General features: G+C 66.1%; 2 protein-coding genes across 2 annotated transcripts; one reads left to right on the top strand and one right to left on the bottom strand.

Moving 5' to 3' along the window:
- Positions 1 to 817: 817 nt before the first annotated feature.
- On the bottom strand, positions 818 to 19,292 carry TRIM46 (tripartite motif containing 46). The gene is made up of 10 exons (XM_075907305.2): positions 19,101 to 19,292; positions 17,219 to 17,474; positions 15,759 to 16,102; positions 14,543 to 14,686; positions 13,579 to 13,674; positions 13,195 to 13,448; positions 12,496 to 12,617; positions 6,271 to 6,570; positions 1,538 to 1,835; positions 818 to 1,340 (listed from the first exon to the last, which is right to left on the bottom strand). Exons 1-10 carry the CDS (start codon positions 19,161 to 19,163, stop codon positions 965 to 967), a joined length of 2,253 nt encoding a protein of 750 aa, XP_075763420.2. The 5' UTR covers positions 19,164 to 19,292; the 3' UTR covers positions 818 to 964.
- Positions 19,293 to 20,804: 1,512 nt separating this feature from the next.
- Positions 20,805 to 23,289, top strand: KRTCAP2 (keratinocyte associated protein 2). Its single transcript, XM_075907308.2, has 5 exons — positions 20,805 to 20,963; positions 21,961 to 22,115; positions 22,196 to 22,259; positions 22,586 to 22,652; positions 23,095 to 23,289. Exons 1-5 carry the CDS (start codon positions 20,960 to 20,962, stop codon positions 23,213 to 23,215), a joined length of 411 nt encoding a protein of 136 aa, XP_075763423.1. The 5' UTR covers positions 20,805 to 20,959; the 3' UTR covers positions 23,216 to 23,289.
- The last annotated feature ends 1,033 nt before the right edge of the window (positions 23,290 to 24,322 follow it).

The following is a 24,322-nucleotide window of genomic DNA, read 5'->3' as shown; positions in this document are numbered from 1 at the left end:
CCAAACCCTCCCCCCACAATCCAGCCCAACCGAAAGGTGGCACAAGCCCGGCATGGAGACGCGTGGGAGCAGAGCCAGGCTCTCCCAGCCCCAAGGCCTCAGTTCCGGGAGGGATCCCGCGCTGGCAAGGTCGGCCCCACGCCGCCCTTCTGCCCTCGCTGCAGCCTGCGCTGTGGGTCGGGTGCCCCACGTCAGAGCCTCGCTCTCCCGTCGCTCCCCCTTTAGCCCCCAGCTGGAGCTCACGCTCCCCAGGGCCTGACTGCCGCACTGGACAGCAGGCCGGGCTCTGGCGGTCTCTTGCGGCGGCTATTGGGCCGGGCTCTGGCGGTCTCTTGCGGCGGATATTGGGCCGGGCTCTGGCAGTCATCTGCAGCGGCTATCGGGCCGGGCTCTGGCGGTCTCCTGCGGCGGCTATCGGGCCGGGCTCTGGCGGTCTCCTGCGGCGGCTATCGGGCCGGGCTCTGGCAGTCATCTGCGGCGGCTATCGGGCCGGGCTCTGGCAGTCATCTGCGGCGGCTATCGGGCCGGGCTCTGGCGGTCTCCTGCGGCGGCTATCGGGCCGGGCTCCGGCGGTCATCTGCGGCGGCAATCGGGCCGGGCTCCGGCGGTCTCCTGCGGCGGCTATCGGGCTGGGCTCCGGCGGTCTCCTGCGGCGGCTATCGGGCCGGGCTCTGGCGGTCTCCTGCGGCGGCTATCGGGCCGGGCTCTGGCGGTCTCCTGCGGCGGCTATCGGGCTGGGCTCTGGCGGTCTCCTGCGGCGGCTATCGGGCCGGGCTCTGGAGGTCTCCTGCGGCGGCTATCGGGCCGGGTTCCGGCGGTCTCCTGCAGCAGCTATTGGGCTGGGCCGGGCCGGGCCCCAGTGGCCTTCCCGCAGCGTGTCTGTGGAGCGCAATGGGGCAGGGCTCCAGCAGCCTCCCCACGGCATGTCCGTGGCCCGCAATCCCCTGCCGGAGCCGGGGCCGGCTCAGTCCAGCTTGGCAAGCCCCCCGATGGTGACTCTGCGCTCCTGCTTGCTGGCCACCAGCTCCTGCAGATGCAGGGCCCCGCCGCCGACGAAGCAGAAGGCCGGGCAGACGGGGCCGGAGCAGTCCACGCCGCACTCCCACAGGCCGCGGAAGGAGACGGCGTCGTAGAAGCTCACCTTGCCCCGCTCGTAGTCCAGGCAGATGCCGATGCGGGGCGGCAGGGGCACGGTGCAGCCGCCGGGGTCGCGGGAGGTGAGGGCCATGCCGTGGGACAGCAGGATCTTGCCCATGCCGATGGTCAGGAAGGCGTAGGGAGGGGGCGCGTCCACCGTGGCGTCCTCTGCCCCACTGTCGTGCCCGCTGTCGGGGTCGTACCTGGCGGGGGCGGGAGGGGCAGCGTGAGCGTGGACGGACACACGGACGGATCCCACCCTCTGGGGCGTGGCAGCCTCAGGCAGCATCTCTCCCCACCCCTCGGGCCCGGCAGGCCCAGAGCTTAGCCATGTGAGGGGTGGGAAGGGGACCCCAAGGCCGTGTGGTGAGAGCCCCAGCCCAAGCCCTGCCCCCCTCACCTGGGGCTCACCACGTCCTGTGGCACTTGGAACCACTCCTGCAGCTTGCTCTCCAGCCCCACGCCCACCTTGACCAGGTAGGAGCTGGGGTCCACGCAGCAGGCCCAGTAGCTCCTGCCCTGCGTGACGGCCACGTCGCCGATGAGCAGGTCCACGGAGAGGTGGCAGCTGGTCATGAGGCGCTCGGCGGCGAAGAGCATGGGCAGGCCAGGCACGCAGCGCACGGCCCGCTGGTCCTTGCTGAGGATCAGCCGCTCCCGGTTGAAGCCCCAGCGGTTGTCGAGGAAGAAGTTGAGGACTGAGGAGAGGGAGAGAAGAGGGAGTGAGGAAGGGCCGAGACACAAGGGGCGGCCCCACGGGCCCCTCTCCAGGGCGTGTCACAGTATGGCTTTTCTGTAGCCATCTCGCAAGGCCTGTAGCCATATTGGGAGACCTGTAGCCATATTGGAAGGCCTGTAGCTGAGTTGCAAGGCCTGTAGCCGTATTGGAAGGCCTGTAGCCATAATGGAAGGCCTGTAGCCGAATTGCAAGGCCTGTAGCCATATTGGAAGGCCTGTGGCCGAATTGCAAGGCCGGCAGCCATATCGTAAGGCCTGTAGCCTAACTGCAAGACCAGTAGCCATATCGCAAAGCCTGTAGCCATAATGGAAGGCTGGCAGCCATATTGCAAGGCCTGTAGCCATAGTGGAAGGCTGGCAGCCATATTGCAAGGCCTGTAGCCATAATGGAAGGCTGGCAGCCATATTGCAAGGCCTGTAGCCATAGTGGAAGGCTGGCAGCCATATTGCAAGGCCTGTAGCCATAATGGAAGGCTGGCAGCCATATCGCAAGGCCTGTAGCCATAATGGAAGGCTGGCAGCCATATCGCAAAGCCTGTAGCCGAACTGCAAGGCCTGTAGCCATAATGGAAGGCCTGTAGCCATACTGCAAGGCCTAAAGCCTTCCTCCGCAGCCAGACTGAAGAGCAGCGGCCGTGAGCCGTCCCGCTTGGAGTCACGGCCTCACACTCCAGTGCAGTACAAGAGTGTCACACCAGGCTAGAAAGAAGGAGCCCCCCTGTTCTAAGCTCTCCCCACCCCCATCACCAGATCCAGACACAGAGCGCAAGATGGGTAAAGTTTAACAGCATTTCGTCCAGCAAGAAACTGTTTCTCAATAGTTGAGGTTATGTCTGTGATTATGTTCCCGCTTTGCTATTGCCTGCCTGCCTGAGCTCCTCGGGTTTGTCATTGCCTCTGTCTGCGGTGTAATTACCTTAGCTAGGTGTAAATCTACTAAGGTGGCAGGTCTGATTGGTCAGGTAATTCTGTTACAGCCTGTTGCAAGCTGGGAGGCGGCGAGTGTTTGGAGGAGAGGTCCATGATGCACAACGCTCTGGACAAACTGGAGAAATGGTCTGAGGGCAAGCGGATGAAGTGTACTAAGTGCAAAGTAGGAAGGAACAGTCAGTTTCACACGCGCAGGATGGGAAGCGCCTGTCTCGGAAGGAGCACGGCAGAAAGGGATCTAGGGTCAGAGTGGACCACAAGCGAAATATGAGTTACTAGTGTGACACTGTTGTAAAAAAAGCCGACGTGACTGTGGGCTGCACTGACAGGAGCGTCGTGAGCGAGACACGAGGAGTCGTTCTTCCGCTCTGCGCTGGTGAGGCCTCCGCGGGAGGAGTGTGTCCAGTTCTGGGCGCCGCGTGTCAAGGAAGATGTGGAGAAATTGAAGAAGGTCCAGAGACGAGCAACAAGAACGATGAACGTTCTAGAAAACACGGTGTGATGTAATGGGCAGGCCATACCCTCTGCGTATCCACTGGTGGCTGTTTGGGCTGGGGGTGACCCCTACTGGCCGGTACCTGTAGCACTGCCCAGCAGGATGGCTGCCTAAGGTCCCGTAGGAACCTGTCCGACCAGTTGAGGGCAGGGACGGAACAAAGGAAGGGAGGTTTCGGGGGATGGGGCAGTTGCTGGCTGGGAACCATGAAGGAAACAGCTTAAACTGAGGGCTGAGGGTCTAGGGGGGGCGATGGATCCCCTAACCCAAGGGGTCTGAGGCTGCCTGGCCCTGACTCCTGTAACCGCATCACGTCTGTGCTGGGCTGTATCCTGGAGAAGCAATAACCCCCCCGTTCTACTGGCTGGGGGAGTCTGTTCTTGCTGCTACGGGGCTGCAGGATCGGGGGACCATACGCGCCGCCACACAGGGCCTATGATGGAAGATGGAAAGAACTGGGCTTGTTTAGTTTGGAAAAAAGAAGATTAAGGGGGGACATGAGAGCGGTTTTCAAATATCTAAAAGGGTGTCACAAGGAGGAAGGCGAAAATTTGTTCCTCTTGGTTTCTGAGGACAGGACAAGGAGTAATGGGCTTAAAGTGCAGCAGGGGAGGTTTAGATTGGACATTAGGAAAAAATTCCTAACTGTCAGGGTGGTCAAATATTGGAATAAATTGCCAAGGGAGGTGGTGGAATCTCCCTCTCTGGAGATATTTAAGAACAGGTTAGATAGACATCTGTCAGGGATGGTGTAGACGGAGCTTGGTCCTGCCTTGAGGGCGGGGGGCTGGACTCGATGACCTCTCGAGGTCCCTTCCAGTCCTATGATTCTATGATTCTATCCCTGGAGATATTGAAGAGCAGTTTGGACAGACGCCTGCCAGGGATGGGCTAGACAGGGCTTGGTCCTGCGGTGAGGGCAAGGGGCTGGACTTGGGGATCTCTCAAGATCCCTTCTGGTTCTAGGATTCTAGGGCTGGTCAGTGGAACGACAGTACAGGGACTGGTTCCGGAATAGCCGCGCAGGACTCAAGGTACATGATACAATCTGGGGCCCGAGAAGACGACCAGCCGGAAAAAGGGAGGAAAGGGAAAAGGAAGGAAGAAACAGAAAGGAGGAGGGACGACCTGGAAGCAGAACTCACCTCCAAGAGCCAGCCTAAGCTGAGAGCTGGCAGGACTCCTCTCACGGCCGTGACGTGCAGCCGCCAGGATCCAGAGGACCGCCCTGGCCTGGCCACGGGGGCAAGTCTGCCTGGATCAGGAGCGGGGCCCTACGTGCTTGGCGCGTGTGTTCTGCTACCCACCAGGGCGGGAGGGTATCAGCGTGTACGGCTCTTTCAGTGGCAAAAGACCCTGCACATGCGCAGGTTGCACCTCGAGCCCTGGGAACTGGGGAGCGGTGCGCGTCCCTAAAGTGAGGAAGAGATCAAGGTAACAGGGGTGCCGGGGGGACTCCCTGGGGACACAGCGGCCTGGGCTTCCCCCTCGCTGGGAGTCTCCCCACCCTGGGTCGCGTGCAGCGAGTCGCAGACCCTGGGCACTCACCGCATGCCCCCAAACGGCCCCGTGGGGCTGGGGTGACTCTCGGGGGCACCCTCACGGACACGCCCAGGCGGGACGACGGCCCCCGTTTGATTTCAGAAGGGCCACAGACGTGTGCAGTGCGAGGAGTGGGAGGGCAGATCCTTCCGTCTGGGGCAGGCAGTGAAGGAGAGGATGTGCCCTTATCTGGTGGGAGCGGCGTGTGCAGGGAGGTCCCCCCTCATCTGGTGCGGGCAGCGTGTGCAGGGAGGTCTCCCCTAACACAGTGCAGGTGGCGTGTGCAGATAGCTCCCCCCTCACCTGGTGCGGGCGGCGTGTGCAGATAGCTCCCCCCTCACCTGGTGCAGGCAGCGTGTGCAGGTAGCTCCCCCCTCACCTGGTGCAGGCAGCGTGTGCAGGTAGCTCCCCCCTCACCTGGTGCAGGTGGCGTGTGCAGGTAGCTCCCCCCTCACCTGGTGCGGGTGGTGTGCGCAAGTAGCTCCCCCCTCACCTGGTGCGGGTGGCGTGTGCAGATAGCTCCCCCCTCACCTGGTGCAGGCAGCGTGTGCAAGTAGCTCCCCCTCACCTGGTGTGGGCGGCGTGTGCAAGTAGCTCCCCCTCACCTGGTGTGGGCGGCGTGTGCAAGTAGCTCCCCCTCACCTGGTGTGGGCGGCGTGTGCAAGTAGCTCCCCCTCACCTGGTGTGGGCGGCGTGTGCAAGTAGCTCCCCCCTCACCTGGTGTGGGCGGCGTGTGCAAGTAGCTCCCCCTCACCTGGTGCGGGTGGCGTGTGCAAGTAGCTCCCCCTCACCTGGTGTGGGCGGCGTGTGCAAGTAGCTCTCCCTCACCTGGTGCAGGTGGCGTGTGCAAGTAGCTCCCCCTCACCTGGTGCGGGTGGCGTGTGCAAGTAGCTCTCCCTCACCTGGTGCGGGTGGCGTGTGCAAGTAGCTCTCCCTCACCTGGTGTGGGCGGCGTGTGCAAGTAGCTCCCCCTCACCTGGTGCGGGCAGCGTGTGCAGGTAGCTCCCCCTCACCTGGTGCGGATGGCGTGTGCAGGTAGCTCCCCCCTCACCTGGTGCGGGTGGCGTGTGCAAGTAGCTCCCCCCTCACCTGGTGCGGGTGGCGTGTGCAAGTAGCTCCCCCCTCACCTGGTGCGGGTGGCGTGTGCAAGTAGCTCCCCCCTCACCTGGTGCGGGTGGCATGTGCAAGTAGCTCCCCCTCACCTGGTGCGGGCGGCGTGTGCAGGTAGCTCCCCCCTCACCTGGTGCAGGCAGCATGTGCAGGTAGCTCCCCCTCACCTGGTGCAGGTAGCTCCCCCCTCACCTGGTGCGGGTGGCGTGTGCAGGTAGCTCCCCCTCACCTGGTGCAGGTAGCTCCCCCCTCACCTGGTGCGGGCGGCGTGTGCAGGTAGCTCCCCCCTCACCTGGTGCAGGCAGCTCCCCCCTCACCTGGTGCGGGCGGCGTGTGCAGGTAGATCTCTTCGCTGTACTCCCCGAAGCCAGCCTTGTTGTAGCCCTTCACCCTCAGCACGTAGACGCTGTCCGTGTCCAGGTACTCCACCAGGGCGCTGGTGCCCCGCACCTCGTCCCGCCGCTGCCACAACCGGAGCGCCTTGGCCTTGGCGTCGCTCTTGCGGTACTCCACGGTGAAGTGCCAGGCGGGCGGGGAGGACTGAGGCAGGCGCCAGCACAGGAAGATCTGGTCGTAGGCGTAGGTGCGCTGCGTGTCGATGACCGGCGCCTCGGGGGCTGCGGGGAGAGACAGGCGTGAGCAGCGGGCGCGCACGGCCGGGGCAGGTGAGCGGCCAGACGCAGGGAGGGGCATTCCGGACGGACGGACGCACAACCAGCAGGAGGCTCGGGGAACCTGGCTGCCGAGAGTCTGTGGGCACCAGGGAGAGAGGCAGGGAGAGGGAGGCGAGCTGCTGAGAGGTTCCAGGGACCAGACGGGCTCTGTGCAAGTGGGGGGAGGCAGAGAGGGGGGAGAGGGTGGGGGGGAGGGAAGGATGGCGCTGAGCACGGACGGATGATCACAGCATGGGGGACGGAGACAAGGGTGCCACTGGATTTCACGCTTGAGGCCCGCTTAACACTGCCTGTCCTGGCTCCAGAGGCAGCTCTTCAATGCAACAGAGTTTGAGCTGCCTGCAGCTTTGCCTTTGGGGCAGGGAATGTGTTCTAATCAGAGGGAGGCAGGGGATTAAGAAGAACAAAGGGCCGGGCATTCCAGGCACTGAAGGGTCGTTAGATCATCAAGAAAACATTGCCGGGCCCGCCACTTACAAGAGAGGGGGGAGGCAGGAACGCTGCTAGGCTCTGCATTTGGACCAGTGCTGTTAAACGTACCAAGGTTCTTGGAAAAGGGGTGAACAGCGAGGCGGCAAAAGTCGCAGATTCTGCAAAATTACTCCCAATAGTTAAGTCCGAAGCTGACTGCAAAGAGTCACAAAGGGATCTCACAAAACCGGGGCACTGGGCAGCACACGGGCAGACGGAATTCGGTGTCGAGAGGTGCAAAGTGATGCACACGGGCAAACATAGTCCTGACTATAGATACAAAATCATGGGTCTAAATTAGCTGATCCCACTCAAGAAAGAGATCTTGGAATCATTGTGGGTAGTGCCCAGAAAACATCTGCTCTATGTGCAGTGGCTGTCTGAAAACATAATATTGAGAATCGTTAGGAAAGGAATCGCTAATAAGACAGAAAATAGCACGTTGCCTCTATACAAAGTCGTGGGATGCTCCCAGCTTGACTGCTGCATGCAGATCTGGTCACCCCACCTAAAAAAAAGATCTATTGGATTTGGAAAAAGTACAGAGAAGGGCAACAGAAATGATTAGGGGTAAGGAACAGCTTCTGTATCAGGAGAGATTAACAAGACTGGGACTTTTCAGCTTGGAAAAGAAATGACCAAAGGGTGGGGGGAGATATTAGAAGCCTTGGCACAATATCATACAGGAATGTTATTCGTTCCTTCACTAACATAACACGAGAAGCTGAACCAATCAAATGTACAGGCAGCAGATTTAAAACAAAACAAATTATTTCTTCGCAAACAACTTGCGGAACTCCTTGCCAGGGGATGGTCGAAAGGTCCAAACTGTAACAAGTTTCCAATAAGAACAAAATAAGTTCCAGGAGGATCTGTCCGCCAACGGCTGCCAGCCAGGATGGGCAGGGGCAGTGTCCTGGCTTCTGTTTGCCGGAAGCTGGGAATGGACCATGATAATTGCCTCTTCTCTTCATGCCTTCTGAGCACCTGGCATTGGCCACTGCCGGCAGACAGGCCACTGGGCTAGAAGGACTATTGGTCTGACCCAGTCTGGCCGTTCTGATGTTCTTATCTAGGGCTGAAATGTATCTGCCCCCTGCTGTTACCCACTAGCCCCCGCTGCCCTTCCAGAGCCGAGAGCGAGCCCCGGAGTCCCGACGGGGTCTGCCTCGCTGCAGTGTAAGGCAGTAAGAACAGGTATTAACATTGTAAGAAGAACCAGGATCCCGTAAGCGACTTGCCACAAGAAGTCGGAATCGTAACATTAGAGCTGAGTGGGTCTAATATTTATGTACTTGCCTTGCTTTTGTACAGGGCTCAGACCCAGGGCTCCTGCCAGCTCACCGCTAAGTGGTCTGCCTGAAAACTAGAGCTTCCCAGTGCCTCGGTAGCCCTAGGAAGAGGGGGTAGGTGTGTGTGGGGAGGGCATATGGGGTCGGTCTCCCCAGTGGGGTGCTTGGCTTGTACCGAGTATGCTCAGTAACACTGGTGAAGCCGCTGTCCTCAATCCACCTCCCCATCGTGGTAGGCACAGGCTGCCCCCCCATCGTAATCTGAAACGGTGCCCTGGCTGGAGAGCGGGGCAGAGGGCCGAGGCAGCTGGAGGGCTGGGAAAGGATCCTGGGGGATGGAGACACAGGAATAGAAAGGGGAAAAGCGAGGGAGGGGCTGGCAGAGGGGGGGTGCACACAGAGAGGTGGGGTTGGATGTCAGACAGCGGGACAGGCACAGAAACATGGGGTGCACTGACACATGGAGGCATGAGCACAGAAGGCTGGGAGGGGGTGGCACAGGGAGGGATGGGCACAGGGGGTGGATGGGGTGGCACATGGAGGGACAGGCACAGAGGGGTGGATGGGGTGGCACAGGGAGGGATGGGCACAGAGGGGTGGATGGGGTGGCACAGGGAGGGATGGGCACAGAGGGGTGGATGGGGTGGCACAGGGAGGGACAGGCACAGAGGGGTGGGATGGGGTGGCACAGGGAGGGACAGGCACAGAGGGGTGGGATGGGGTGGCACACGGAGGGACAGGCACAGAGGGGTGGATGGGGTGGCACAGGGAGGGATGGGCACAGAGGGGTGGATGGGGTGCCATATGGACAGACGGGCACAGAGGGGTGGATGGGGTGGCACAGGGAGGGATGGGCACAGAGGGGTGGATGGGGTGGCACAGGGAGGGACGGGCACAGAGGGGTGGATGGGGTGGCACATGGAGGGACGGGCACAGAGGGGTGGATGGGGTGGCACAGGGAGGGACGGGCACAGAGGGGTGGATGGGGTGGCACATGGAGGGACGGGCACAGAGGGGTGGATGGGTGGCACAGGGAGGGACAGGCACAGAGGGGTGGATGGGGTGGCACATGGAGGGACGGACACAGAGGGGTGGATGGGGTGGCACATGGAGGGATGGGCACAGAGGGGTGGATGGGGTGGCACAGGGAGGGACGGGCACAGAGGGGTGGATGGGGTGGCACAGGGAGGGACGGGCACAGAGGGGTGGATGGGGTGGCACAGGGAGGGACGGGCACAGAGGGGTGGATGGGGTGGCACAGGGAGGGACGGACACAGAAGGGTGGATGGGGTGGCACATGGAGGGACGGGCACAGAGGGGTGGATGGGGTGGCACATGGAGGGACGGGCACAGAGGGGTGGATGGGGTGGCACATGGAGGGACGGACACAGAGGGGTGGATGGGGTGGCACAGGGAGGGACGGGCACAGAGGGGTGGGATGGGGTGGCACAGGGAGGGACGGGCACAGAGGGGTGGATGGGTGGCACAGGGAGGGACGGGCACAGAGGGGTGGGATGGGGTGGCACATGGAGGGACGGGCACAGAGGGGTGGGATGGGGTGGCACAGGGAGGGACGGGCACAGAGGGGTGGGATGGGGTGGCACATGGAGGGACAGGCACAGAGGGGTGGGATGGCAGAGGGAGGGATGGGCACAGAGGGGTGGGATGGGGTGGCACAGGGAGGGACGGGCAGCAAGGACTGGGATAGGGTGGGTGGCACAAGAAGGTATGGGCATAATTCAAAATGATCTGGACAAGCTGGAGAAATGGTCTGAGATCAGCAGGAGGAGTAACGGGAGGTAGAGCGCCCAATCCGAACTACCTACTCCATGCCGCATGTAGCCGCGGGCACGGAATCCGCACTAACGGGGATTTAAAAATGGCGGCGCCCGGCAAGATGCAAATGAAGCCCAGGATATTTAAATCCCAGGCTTCATTTGCAACTTCGAATGCCGACATTAGCCTCCCTAGTTTGAACTAGGGTGGCCGGGTAGACAGACCCACAGAGAATGGGAAGCGCCTGTCTAGGGAGGAGTCCTGCAGAAGGGATCTAGGGGTCGCAGTGGACCACAAGCAAAATACGAGCCAACAGTGCGACACTGTTGCAAAAAAAGCCAACACGACTCTGAGCTGCACGAACAGGAGCGTCGTGAGCGAGACACGAGGAGTCGTTCTCCCGCTCCGTTCTACGCTGATTAGGCCTCAATTGGAGGAGTGTCCAGTTCTGAGCACCGCGTTTCAAGGAAGATGTGGAGAAACTGGAGAAGGTCCAGAGAAGAGCAACAAGAACGATGAAAGGTCGAGAGAACACGACTCAGGAGGGAGGCTGAAGGAACGGGGCTTGTTGAGTTTGGAAAGGAGAAGGCTGAGAGGGGACGTGACAGCGGTTTTCAAGTATCTAAAAGGGTGTCCCAAATAGGAGAGAGAAAAATTGTTCTCCTTGGCCTCTGAGGACGGGACAAGGAGCAAGGGGCTTAAATTGCAGCAGGGGAGGTTTAGGTTGGACATTAGGAAAAATTTTCTGTCTGTCAGGGGGTGAAACACTGGGATAAGTTGCCTAGGGAGGTTGTGGAATCCCCATCCCTGGGGATGTTGAAGAGCAGGTTGGACACACACATCAGGAATGATCTAGACGGTGCTTGGTCCTGCCGGGAGGGCAGGGGACTGGACTGGACGGATTCCAGAGGTCCCTTCCAGTTCTAGGATTCCAGGATTGGTTAGTCACATTATAGTAAAATAAGCAGGACTCTAGTTACATGATATAATCTGGGGTCCGAGAAGAAGACCAGCCGGAAAAAGGGATAAAAATGTTGGCACCGAGGGAAGGGCACAGAGGGGTGGGATGGGGTGGCACATGGAGGGACGGGCACAGAGGGGTGGATGGGGTGGCACATGGAGGGATGGGCACAGAGGGGTGGATGGGGTGGCACATGGAGGGACGGGCACAGAGGGGTGGATGGGGTGGCACATGGAGGGACGGGCACAGAGGGGTGGATGGGGTGGCACATGGAGGGACGGGCACAGAGGGGTGGATGGGGTGGCACATGGAGGGACGGGCACAGACGGGTGGATGGGGTGGCACAGGGAGGGACGGGCACAGAGGGGTGGATGGGGTGGCACATGGAGGGACGGACACAGAGGGGTGGATGGGGTGGCACATGGAAGGACGGACACAGAGGGGTGGATGGGGTGGCACATGGAGGGACGGGCACAGAGGGGTGGATGGGGTGGCACATGGAGGGACGGGCACAGAGGGGTGGATGGGGTGGCACATGGAGGGATGGGCACAGAGGGGTGGATGGGGTGGCACAGGGAGGGACAGGCACAGAGGGGTGGATGGGGTGGCACATGGAGGGATGGGCACAGAGGGGTGGATGGGGTGGCACAGGGAGGGACGGGCACAGAGGCCGGGCACAGAGAGAGCAGGGCGATTTGGGGGGCGGGGGCGCGACTTGCCTCGGGTACTTGAGTGATGACTCAGCAGCGGCCAAGGCCTATAAACAAACAGAGGTAGAAGCACGTCTGAAAGAGCCCCCAGCCGGCGGCAGGGCAGGGCCCGGGGTGGGCACCTGCCAGTGGAGGAGGGCACCTGCCTGGCCCACGGGAGCACTCCCACGCGGAGGCCCGGACCGGCCGGCTACTCACCCTTCTGCATCTGGCCCGGGGTCCTGGTCCTGTCTGCTCTCATCCACGTGCTACCACGCAGGCCACGGGTCCCCCAGCCCCTCCTGCCTGCAGGGAGCCCGGGGCCCCCCGTGCCCTCTGGGGCTGCCTGAGGGGCCTCTGAGCTGCTGGGCCAGGGGACCCGTCCCCTGACTCTACGGGGAGCCCTGCCTGGCCAGGAGGGTCCCGGGGAGGGCTGAGAACCAGGGGGCAGGAGCCAGTGTGGAAGGCTGTAGGGGAGCCTCTCTCCAACAGCTGCCAGGCCCAGGCCCACGCAGAAGGGAGGCGAGCGGGCCAGGCAAGGGAGCCCCTCCCACTCCGCAGAGCTCCTCCCACTCCGCAGAGCTCCTCCCACTCTGCACAGAGCTCCTCCCTGTCCAGGAAGCCCCTCCCCTCGGCCCAGCTGGCGGTTCCGGAGCCGGGCTCCGGCCCTCACGTTTACCTTTGATGAAGCTCAGGTCCGTGAGCAGCTTCATCTCCCTGCTGAGGTCCAGCTGGAAGCGGCTGAAGGACGCGGAGGCGGCAGGCCGGAAGCTCTGCAGCGCGTCTGTGGCCCGGAGGATCCTGCGGCGACAGGGGAGGGGGCGTTGGCGGCACAGGCCCTGCAGTCTGCTGTGCTCTGGGAGCTGAGCACCGGCCTCTGGCCAGCCACAGGGGCCCAAGCACCTCCTGCCCGTGTCCCTGCACTGCGGAGGGCGCATCAGCCAGGGGTGGGGAGTCCCCGGGCCCTGCCCCCCACCCACAGCCAGAGGGGACTCTCGGCCACAGGGCGAACAGGGGGGCCAAGGCAACGGGGACGCAGACTGGTCAGCACAGGCACGAGGAGCCTCCAGGTCAGGCCATGGGGGGCGCTCGGAGCCAGGGCCCTGCCCCCATCTCTGCCCCCAGGCCAGCCAGACTCCCTCACACCCCCCCCTCCGGCCTTCGTCCAGCTTCCCGGGCAAAAGGTGTCACCTGGTCACCCCCCTCCTGGGCCGTTGTGAACATGCTGGGCCGGGCAGCCTCCCTTGGCGGGTCACGCCCGGCTCTCCCCGCCGCGTGGAGCAGGGCCCAGGGAAACTGAGGCACGCGGCCGGGGTCACTGCCGGACCGGCACCCGGGCAAAGCGGATCCGCTCCCCACGCGGCCCAGGGGACGGTACCGGCTGTGCAGCTGCTTGGCAGCCTGGACGAAGCAGGGCTGGTCGGTCTCCTTGAGCACCTCCTGGGCGTAGCCCACCAGGCCCGAGTTCTCCAGCATGGCCCGGTGCTCCTGGATCTGGCGCTGCAGGCTGGCCAGCCGCTCCTGCTGGGACTCCTGGATGGCCTGCAGCAGGGCCGCCTGCTTCTCCTCCAGCAGGGCGCCCAGGCCCCGCAGCAGCTGCGAAACCTCCTCCTTGGCCTGGCTCCCGTGCACCTGCCAAGCAGAGCGGGGTCACACAGGCCCGGCCAGGGCCCCTCCCCTGCGGCCACTGGCCTGGGGGGGCGTGGAGCCCAGCCAGGGGGGCAGCGCCGCACCCCGGCACCTCCTGCCCCTCGCCCCTCACCTCGGTGTGCTTCACCGTCTCCTCCAGCTCCGCGATGTGCGTCTGCACCGTGTCCTGCCGGCTCAGGATGTAGGCCAGGCTCTTGGTCAGCTTCTCCTGCACGGGCAGTGCGGCCCGTGAGACGTGGGGCTCGGAGCCAGGCCCCCTGCTGCTCCCCCCGCCTGGCACCCCCGCTGCTGGGAATGGGCCCCCCATGGCACGGCTGTGCCCCCCCCCACTGCATGGCACGGCTGTGCCCCCCCCACTGCATGGCATGGCTGTGCCCCCCCCCACTGCATGTCACGGCTGTGCCCCTCGCTGCTGGGACTGGGCCCCCCATGGCACGGCTGTGCCCCCCCCACTGCACGGCACGGCTGTGCCCCCCCCACTGCATGGCATGGCTGTGCCCCCCCCCACTGCATGTCACGGCTGTGCCCCTCGCTGCTGGGACTGGGCCCCCCATGGCACGGCTGTGCCCCCCCCACTGCATGGCACGGCTGTGCCCCCCCCCACTGCATGGCACGGCTGTGCCCCCCCCCACTGCATGTCACGGCTGTGCCCCTCGCTGCTGGGACTGGGCCCCCCATGGCACGGCTGTGCCCCCCCCCCCACTGCATGTCACGGCTGTGCCCCTCGCTGCTGGGACTGGGCCCCCCCATGTCACGGCTGTGCCCCCCCCACTGCATGTCACGGCTGTGCCCCTCGCTGCTGGGACTGGGCCCCCCCACGGCACGGCTGTGCCCCCCCCACTGCACACCGCGGCTGTGCCCTCCATGGCTGGTACCGGGCCCCCCATGCTGCGCGTGCCCCGTCCGTCTGCCCTCCCTCTGCTCACCGTGGGATTTTGCTCTTGGGGGACTTTCCACCTGTGCCCCTCGGCCAGCCCCTCCCCCACATGCCCCACCTCCAGCCCGGAGAGCCCTGCCCCACCCCGCCCCACGTGCGCCTCCCGCTCCGGGCCGGGGAGCCCCGGCGTGGGCCTCACCCGCAGGGCCTGGTAGGCGCCGAGCACCGGCGTGATCTTGTGGCTGGCGTGAGCGCGGCGCACACGGCACAACTGGCACACCAGCCGCTGGCAGGTCTTGCAGTAATGGGTCACCTCCTCCTTGTGCTCCGGGCACTGCAGCCCCTGCGCCAGCAGAGCCAGGGTCAGCGACCCGCCCGGCCCCCCTGCCGCCGGCCCCCCCCGCGCTGACCCCTCCCCGCCCGGACCCCTCTGCCGCCAGCCCCCCGGCCCCCCCCCCACACGCTGACCTCTCCCCGCCCGGCCCCTCTGCCGCCAGCCCCCCCCCACGCTGACCCCTCCCCCCCCCCCCGGCCCCCCTGCCTCCAGCCCCCCGGCCCCTCCCGCGCTGACCCCTCCCCGCCCGGCCCCCCTGCCGCCGGCCCCCCGCGCTGACCCCTCCCCCTCTGCCGCCAGCCGCCCCCCGCGCTGACCCCTCCCCCCAGCCCCCACTGCCTCCAGCCCCCCGGCCCCCCCCGCGCTGACCCCTCCCGGCCCGGCCCCCCCTGCCGCCGGCCCCCCGCGCTGACCCCTCCCCACGGCCCCCTCTGCCGCCAGCCCCCCCCCCCCGCCCCCCCGCCCCCCCGGCCCCACTCTGCCGCCAGCCCCCCCGGCCCCCCCCCGCGCTGACCCCTCCCCGCCCGGCCCCCAACGCCCCCCACGCGCTAACCCCTCCCCCCGGCCCCCAACGCCCTCCACGCACTGACCCCTCCCCGCCCGGCTCCCCCGCCCCCCACGCGCTGATCCCTTCCCGCCCGGCCCCCAACGCCCCCCACGCACTGACCCCTCCCCGCCCGGCCCCAAATGCCCCCCACGCACTGACCCCTCCCCGCCCGGCCCCCAACGCCCCCCACGCACTGACCCCTCCCCGCCCGGCCCCAAATGCCCCCCACGCACTGACCCCTCCCCGCCCGGCCCCAAATGCCCCCCACGCACAGACCCCTCCCCGACCCCCTCCTCCGGCCTGGGCCCCAGCTGGCTCCCCATGCACTGACTCCTCCCCTGACCCCTTCCCACACCTGGGCCCCAGCCCCCCCCCGCCCCAAACTCCTCCCACACACTGACCCTCCCCTCCCAGCTGCCTCAGCATCTCCCTTCTCCCTCCTGCCCCCATCTTGCCGCTGCCCTGTGCGTGCCCAGACGGACGCGGCCCACGGCCCCTCCCTGCGCAGTCCCCGCCCCGGGCCGGCAGCCCTACCTTGGGCCGGAAGGTGAGGCTGGGCGGCGTGGGCTCGTGCTGGGCCTTCTGCGTGCCCCAGGGGTGGTAGAGCTTGAAGCACTCGTTGCAGAAGCTGGCCTTGCACTCCGTGCAGCCCTTGGTGGCCTCCGGCGGGGGCGCTTTGCAGAACTGGCACCGGATGGCGCTGCTGCTGTCGATGGTCTGGCGGAAGCGCTCCACCACCCGCTCCAGCGCCAGGTTCCGGAACAGGCCGCCCAGGCCCCGCTCGCCCAGGTCCACGTCCCGCTGGCAGGCCGGGCACGGGAAGCTGACTGTCTGGGGGTGCACGGTCCCTCGCTTCCGCCCCGGGTAGGTGCCAAACCCTGGGGGACCCGGCAGCCTGTCACCAGATATTCAGCCCCACCGCAGCCGTCACCCCCACCCCCGTGCCGCAGCTGCCACGGCCGCAAGACCCCAGCCACGGCCATCAGCCCCCAGCCACGGCCACCAGCCCCCAGCCGCGGCCACCACCTCCAGCCACAGCCACCAGCCCCCAGCCATGGCTGCCAGCCCCCAGCCACGGCCACCACCTCCAGTCACAGCCATGAGCCCCCAGCCACGGCCACCAGCCCCCAGCCGCGGCCACCACCTCCAGTCACAGCCATCAGCCTCCAGCCACGGCTTCCAGCCTCCAGCCACGGCCACCAGCCCCCAGCCACAGCCATCAGCCCCCAGCCACGGCCACCAGACCCCAGCCGCAGCCACCACCTCCAGTCACAGCCATCAGCCTCCAGCCACGGCCACCACCTCCAGCCACAGCCATCAGCCCCCAGCCATGGCCACCAGCCCCCAGTCACAGCCATCAGCCTCCAGCCACGGCCTCCAGCCTCCAGCCACGGCCACCAGCCACCAGCCACGGCCACCAGCCCCCAGCCATGGCTGTCAGCCTCCAGCCATGGTCACCACCCCAAGCCACAGCTGCCAACACCCAGCCATGGCCACCACCTCCAGCCACAGCTGCCAGTCCCCAGCCATGGCTGCATGGCCTCCAGCCTTCAGCCACAGCCACCACCTCCAACCACGGCCACCAGCACCCAGCCACGGGCCAGCCCCCAGCCACGGCCACCGCCTCCAGCCACAGCCACCAGCCTCCAGCCACGGCTGCCAGCCACAACCACCCATGGCCTCCAGCCACAGCCACCACGGCCACCACCTTTAGCCCCCAGCCACAATGTACCTGCACTCTCAGCCCCTGGCACAGAAACACCAGGCCTGGTTACCCTTCCAGTCCCTGGCTCCTGCATGAGCTTCCCCAGGGAGGCCCCTCTGAGCTGTACGGACCCTGCCCGTTCTGCCAAGGGGGATCAGGAGCCTTCTGGGGGTTGCCAGGGCTCCGATGTGGCAGCTTCCCCCCCAGGCCCTGGGAGCAGGGTCCCTCTGGGGCGTGGCTGGGGATCCCAGGACACGCCGCACCCTTCCCCATGCCCCTCCGTGCCCACCTGACTTGAGGAGCCGGTCCAGGCGGTCGGGCTTGGGGACGGGCCTGCGGGCCAGGCGGGGGCTGCGGGTGGCCGGCGTGGAGGCAGGCGAGGTGGGCTCGGAGCTGGGGTCGCAGCACAGGTAGCCGTGCTGCACGAGGATCTCGCTGGCACACCCGTGGCAGACGTTGTGCATGCACGGCAGGGCCAGCGGCTGCTTGTACATCTCCTTGCAGGCCGGGCAGACGAGCTCCCGCTCCATGTTCTTCATGCTGGTCTGGAGAGGGGCCAAGGCGGAAAGTCGGCTCAGCTCCCCGGGGAGAGCCAGCAGCCCGGCCATGCCTGCCCCCTGCCCCCCCCGCCCCGCAGCAGGCCAGCGTAGGAACTGCCCTTCTCTCCCCCACCGGAGGAGGCGCTGGCGCTCAGCCCCCCCAGGGAGCTCAGTCCTAGGGAGAGCTTTTGCTGAGCAGGCAGCACCGCCACGGCCCGGGGGTCCCCCCACATCTCCCAGCCGCTCTCTGGGGTAACAAGAGGCGCAGTGTGCCCTGCAGGAGCCTCCCGAACCTGCCCAGCGGTGCCCGTGGGCTCTGACCCCCGCTCCCATACAGGCATCCGAGAGGAGACGCCTCCCAGGTCAGTGCTCAGAAATGCCTTTTGGGGGGGCCACCTTCCCCTGGGGCGTGGGCGGCGGGACCCCAGCCTGGCTGGGCCCACGAGGCAGCAGGAGTCGGGGGGGAGAGGTCTCGGTGCCGAGCTTTGCCAACGGGAAGGTGGCAGCGTTTGCGGCTGGCCTGGCCCAAGCCGCGAACCCCAGCTGGGTCAGAGCAGGAGCGGGGTTCGGCCCTCGGCTCCCCTCCCCCATCCTGTTTGCTGCTGCTTTGCCCTGCAATCGCCTGCCCGGCCCCCAGCCCAGACGGAGCAACCCCAGTCCCGTTTCTGCCCCAGCGAAGGCCCAGGGCTGAGTCCCAGCGCGGCCCCGCCCGGCTCTCTGGGAAACACAAGACGCCCCCAGGCCGCAAGAGCCCGGCTCCCCTGCCCCAAGCCCCATTCTAGGGCACCTGCTCCTGCCCCCTGCGGCTGGCACATCCCAGGTGCATCTGCCCGGCGCGGTGCGCCGCAGCCCCCCCCCCGCACAAGGGAGGGGGAGGATTTGAGGCAGCTAGCGGGAGCCTGCATCCTTCCAGGGCATCCATCCCCTGGCGGGGGGAGGGGGGCTGCCAGCTGGCCGGGCCCCGCTCACCTTGCTGCATCTCCTGGATGCCATGTCGGCCTTCGCAGGAGGGGCGTTGCCGGCACAAAGCGAGGGGGGGGGGAGAGGCGGGGAGGGGCAGGGCAGAGACAGGAGCTGGACTGAGCCCGGCTGCTGCCTGGCAGCCAGCCCTGGGAGCGCCTGCATAGGGTTGCCATGGAGACTGAGGGATCTGCATGGATGCTCGGGATGCTTCTCAGCCTGTGGGGAAGGAGGGTCCAGGCAGGAGGATGCGGGGGGTGGGGGCAGCAGTACCCAGGCTGGGGAAGAGGCAGCGGTGGGGGGGGGGCAGGGCAGTGTCTAGACGGCTGGACTGAGCATCCGGCACTGCACCCCAAATGCAGCAGCCAGGGAAGCAGCTGGGCTGTTGTGGCATCCCTATCGCCGGCCCCCATCACCGTTTCTCTATCCCCCCGTGCATTGCACACCCATCCCCCCTCTACAGTGCCAGCCAACCCCGTGCATTGCACACCCAGTTCTCCTTTGCACCGCACAGCCGTCTTCCCGTCCCCGTGCATCCACACCCCATTCCCCGTGCAATGCACACCCATCCCCCGTGCAATGCACGCCGACGATTACCCCGTGCAATGCACGAACCCCGTGCATCCCATACCCCCGTCGGAGGAAGCGCTCCTCCCTCCCCCAGCCGCTCACACTGATCCGGACGAGCGCATCCATGATGGAAGTGAAGGTCTGCAGCTCCTCGCCCTCCGCCATGGCTTCGGACCGCTCCCGGTCGGGCTCCGGTCCCGGAGGCAGCCGCGCCGAGCGCCCCAGTGCGCGGCGAGGAAGGCGCACGGTAGAGCGCGCATGCTCCCGGGACCGGCTCCAGCAGACAGCGCGGGGGGAGGGGGGCTGAAAGTCTGGTACGTGGGGGGGGGGGACTGGGGGGCGGTCGCCTGTCGAGAGGGGAGGGGCTGGCCGGGGCGAGACGGGGGTGGAGACACGGAAGGCAGAGGGGGGAGTGGAGAGGCTGGCAGGGGGTTACCCCACTCCCCCACGGTTGCCCCTCGTGTGCCAGGGGAGGGGAGAGCGGGGCAGGGGCAGCCTGGCTGGGCTACTACCTGGCATCACCGAGACTGGCCCAACTCCTGCACATGCCTGGATGGAGGGATGCTCACCCCAGTTCCCAGCTCTTGGGGGGCCTGTGAAAGGGTGTTCCCAGACTCAGGTGTAGAAGCTGAGTACCAGCCTGGGAGCCAGCCCCTCCCTCTCCCTCCAGCCCGCTCTGCTTGGGATCCTGCGCGGGGGAGAGGTGTCTGGCTGCCGGCAGGGCCGCTGGTTCATGCCCACTGCGGTGCGGCTGGGTGCAACAGGGACTCGGGCTGACTCGTTCCCCAGGCCTGCAAAGGGGTCCCATGCAGCCCGGGGTCCCATGCAGATACCCCCTCCCTGCCCCTTCCTCTTCTTTCCCTGGGCCTCATCTTCCCCAGGTAAAGGGTGCGCTGTGACCTGGTGCCTAGTCCTGGACTCCCGGGGGCTGTGTCCTGGCCCTCTCGACGGCTGCCTGTCCGCACTGCAAATGAATGTGACCCGGCTCAACACCCCTCGATTGCCAGCGTGGCCAGGGCCAGAGGCTGCAAAGCAGCCAGCAGCTACTGAGGGCTCTGACTGGCAACCCAGGCTCCCAAGGAGAGGGCTGAAAACTCCCGGCACACTTTTGCCTGGGGCCCAGACATTGCGGCAGGACTCGCGCGGGCTCCATGCTACTGCCAAGTTCTCTGGTCCGCAAGATGCCGGCACCCAGGGCCCTGCTGGAACAGCAGGGCCTGAGTCAACAGTGAGCCCCCATGGGCCTCTTAGAGCAGCACTAGGGCCCCAGCCAAAGGAGAGAAACGGGGACAAGATGGGGGGCTGTCAGTGAAAACCACTTGGTGCTGAAGGCATCTGCAACCACCTGGGAGCTCCAGGCATGTGATCTGCACTCCAAGGCCTTCTGCTCCCAGCCCCCACCCCACTGCTCCCAGACCCATGGCTCCCAGCCCCCACCCCCATTATTCCCTGCCCCCACACGCACTTCTCCCAGCCCCCACCCCTACTGCTCCCTGCCCTCCTGCTCCCAGATCCACTGCGGCTAGTGCAGAGCTCGACAATAAATCCCGTCTGTTCATCCCTTGGTCGATGTGTCTCCAACAGGGCCCGCCCCCGTGCACATGCCGGAGGGGGCAGTTGCCCCAGGTTAGGAGCACGGGGGGTGGGTGTGTGTGTGTCTGTCTGTCTGTAATGCCTACGCCCAGCCCCCAGAGGGCGCTGCATTGCAAGGCTCTGCGCACACACCCGGCGGCAGCGCCGCCCCTCGGCCGCCAGGCGGCCCCAGCGCTCGCGCCAATCCCGCAGGCGCCGCGCAGGCGCGAAACACTCTCCACTCGCTCGCTGCCGCGTCCCCTTCCCGAGCGGCCTCGCGCGTGCGCAGTGTGCGGCTCTCGGTGCCGGGTGGCTGCGCATGCGTGGGAGGACAGTACGGCGGGCTTGGGTCTCACGGCGGACGGGTCGGCGGCACCTCGCGGGGCATTATGGGTAATGGGGGCGGGGTCGCGGGGGGCGAGGTGGGGGGCTGGGCAGACACTGCCCCAGTGGGGCGCTGCTGGGGGGCAGGGTGGGGGCTGGGCAGACACTGCCCCAGTGGGGCGCTGCCGGGGGGCAGGGTGGGGGCTGGGCAGACACTGCCCCAGTGGGGCGCTGCCGGGGGGCAGGGTGGGGGCTGGGCAGACACTGCCCCAGTGGGGCGCTGCTGGGGGGCAGGGTGGGGGCTGGGCAGACACTGCCCCAGTGGGGCGCTGCCGGAGGGCAGGGTGGGGGGCTGGGCAGACACTGCCCCAGTGGGGCGCTGCTGGGGGGCAGGGTGGGGGCTGGGCAGACACTGCCCCAGTGGGGCGCTGCCGGGGGGCAGGGTGGGGGCTGGGCAGACACTGCCCCAGTGGGGCGCTGCCGGAGGGCAGGGTGGGGGGCTGGGCAGACACTGCCCCAGTGGGGCGCTGCCGGGGGGCAGGGTGGGGGCTGGGCAGACACTGCCCCAGTGGGGCGCTGCCGGGGGGCAGGGTGGGGGCTGGGCAGACACTGCCCCAGTGGGGCGCTGCTGGGGGGCAGGGTGGGGGCTGGGCAGACACTGCCCCAGTGGGGCGCTGCCGGAGGGCAGGGTGGGGGGCTGGGCAGACACTGCCCCAGTGGGGTGCTGCCGGAGGGCAGGGTGGGGGGCTGGGCAGACACTGCCCCAGTGGGGCGCTGCTGGGGGGCAGGGTGGGGGCTGGGCAGACACTGTGCCCCAGCAGGCGCTGCCCAGGGGGCAGGGCTGCCCACCAGGGGAGGTGAGCCAGCCCATCCCCGAGGCTTCGTGCCCATGGTGCCCTGCCGCAGGGCTGTGGCGCCTGCTGCCCCCATCCCCCTGGCTCCTGAGCACCTCCTGCGACCCGTCCTGCAGCAGCATGAGCTGGCCCTGAGCGGCCTCAGCTTCGCTGGGTTGCCCGGGAGGAAGCCTCCCCGGCGGCCCCATTGCCTGGTTCTCCTTTCTCCCCAGCCGTGGGCACAGGCACCTCCCTGGTGCTCTCCTCGCTGCTGTCGCTGCTGCTTTTCGCCGGGATGCAGATGTACAGCAAGCAGCTGGCCTCCACCGAGTGGCTGACCATCCAGGGCGGGCTGCTGGGATCCGCGCTCTTCATCTTCTCCCTCACAGTATCCTTTGGGCCTCAGTGGAGTGGGGTGGGGGGGTGCCCCTGCCTTTACCCCCTTCCTTTCCTTAACTCGGGCACCAGGCCTTCAACAACCTGGAGAGCTTGGTCTTCGGCAAAGGATTCCAAGCCAAAATATTCCCGGAGAGTAAGTGCCCAGCCGTGCCGGGGGAAGGGCACCACATTCATAGCTCCTGGTTAATTAAAAGAAACTGCAAAATCCCGGGGGGACGGGACGGGACGGGACTGGCCATTCCTGAGCACCTGGGTCTGCAGGGAGCTGCCCTGCTGAGAGTCCAGTGCTGTGTGCCGCTTGCGCCATGGGACCCTTGCCCCGGGGAAAGCCGGCCCCACGCTGAGCTCCCAGGGGGACTGGAATCTTGATCGGGGGGGGGAGCGAGCTTGCCCATACCGCATGCCTGGGGCAGGCACTCAGTGCCTCTCTCATCTCTCCCCTTCTCTCTTTTGCTCCAGTTCTCCTCTGTCTTCTACTTGCGCTCTTTGCATCAGGCCTGATCCACAGAGTGTGCGTGACCACCTGGTACGTAGAGAACCCACCCCGGGGCATAGCAGGGACCAGGCCCCCTCAGATCTTGGCCCTGGGGAACCCCAGCATCCCACCGCTGCTCTAAGAAGCCACTGCTGGGCCTTGCTCCCTGCTGCCACCGCGGGGCCATTCCCCCGCTGTCTGTACGGCTGGTGGGGGCATTCCCTACCTGGTAACAGAGCATGTGAGAATGGCATGGCGGTCTCAGACTCCTGGTCCATCTCGCCCTGGACGGCTTCACCAGGCCGGTGGCAGCCGCTTCCCAGGAAGGTGGCAGTGCCTGCAGCAGCTGGTGTGGGAAAAGCTGCCCTCAGTCTGGCCTCTACTAGCTGGACCTTGGCTCCAGGCCCGTGGGGAGCTCGTGGGGAGCGGGTGAGGTGCCCTGTGTATGGGCAAGGGATGGTGCTGACTGGCCTGCCCTTTTCTCTCCTCCCAGCTTCATCTTCTCCATGATCGGCCTCTACTACATCAACAAGATTTCCTCCACGCTCTACCAGTCCACAGCGCCCATGGCGGCTCCCACCAAGGCGGTTGGCAAAGGCAAGAAGAGGACTTGATGCCCCCGGGGCCCCTCCCACCCAGCCTGACCAGGACTCGGGGCACCCAATAAAACATTCTCTTTGTAACCGTGGGTCGGCAGCTGCTGTGGATTCCTTGCCCCGTGCCTATGGGCACGCCTGCCCCTGTGCCCAGCTCTCCTGCACGCTCAGGCCAGGGCTGTCTGTGCCAAGCTGAGGCAGAGCCCCCCCCACACACACACACACAGCTAACCGTGTAGTTGCTTTGTCCGGTGCAGTGTCCAGCAGGGGGCGCTGTGGCATTGGCAGAAATTCGGCCGGGTGGGGGGGGGGGGGAGAACAGGACAAGGCCACTGGGTGGCGCTGCCCTGTGGCCCTGCAAACCCCTCCTGCCCCCCATGAATGCTCCAGCCCCCTGGGACTGCTCATTCCGCAGGAGGGGGTCAGCCGAGGTCACTGCCCGGGGAACCTGTCCCTGCCCTGTTCTGTAACCCAGCTCACTCCCTCCCCGGGAGGCAGGCTTTCCTCTGTCAGTCGCCTTGCCTGCCCCATCTCCCTCCTCCAGCGCCGAGCCTGGGATCCCTTCAGCAGCCCCAGGCAGCGGCTGCCAAGCCCAAAGGCAATTCTGCTCCTCTCCCCCTCCCCCTTCTCTCCCAGGGGCCTCGCCCCCCTCCCACACCCCATTTCCTTTACAAAAGGGGGAATTGCTGCGACAGCCTGCGAGAGCTCACAGGACACGTGCCCCTTTTCGCCATGCCGGCTGGGAGAGCCAGACTAGGGCTGAGGAGGGGGCCGGGCCCGGTCCAAATGGGACGTCAGGTCACCCTGGGCACGTAGCAGAGCTGCTGTGTGCACGGCAGCTGGGAGCCAAATCCCGCTTACTCTCCCCCAGAAGAGGTGGGAGCAGCTGAGCCCTGCTGGCTGACTCAGTGCGTGGCCCCGGGCCTTGGCTGCTCCTCGGTCTGCTACCCCACCGGCAGGGCTCCATCACGGGCACTCCGCCTGCTGCCTGGGGCTGCCGGGTTACAGGTCTCTCCAGCGGGGCTGCGATGGGGGCAGCTGTGGGCAGCTCAGGCTCTTTGCAAAGGGCAGGGTAGGGCCAAGCTTGCCCCTCCACGGGCGGGAGGGTCTGACTGGAACCAGGCC

This window comes from Pelodiscus sinensis, chromosome 22 (genome assembly GCF_052426305.1).
Source record: "Pelodiscus sinensis isolate ZL-2025 chromosome 22, ASM5242630v1, whole genome shotgun sequence".
NCBI lineage: Eukaryota > Metazoa > Chordata > Testudines > Trionychidae > Pelodiscus > Pelodiscus sinensis.
Note: the sequence above shows the minus strand (reverse complement) of the source record. Positions and strands in the feature narration are given on the sequence as shown.

Coding starts and splice junctions, on each gene's coding strand:
- TRIM46 (XM_075907305.2), bottom strand. CDS start 19,163: ATGGCGGAGGGCGAGGAGCTGCAGACCTTCACTTCCATCATGGATGCG. Junction 16,103..17,218: donor GGACCGGCTCCTCAAGTCAG/GTGGGCACGGAG, acceptor CGGGTCCCCCAG/GGTTTGGCACCTACCCGGGG. Junction 12,618..13,194: donor GCCAAGCAGCTGCACAGCCG/GTACCGTCCCCT, acceptor CTGTCGCCGCAG/GATCCTCCGGGCCACAGACG.
- KRTCAP2 (XM_075907308.2), top strand. Junction 22,260..22,585: donor AGCCAAAATATTCCCGGAGA/GTAAGTGCCCAG, acceptor CTTTTGCTCCAG/TTCTCCTCTGTCTTCTACTT. Junction 22,653..23,094: donor AGAGTGTGCGTGACCACCTG/GTACGTAGAGAA, acceptor CTCTCCTCCCAG/CTTCATCTTCTCCATGATCG.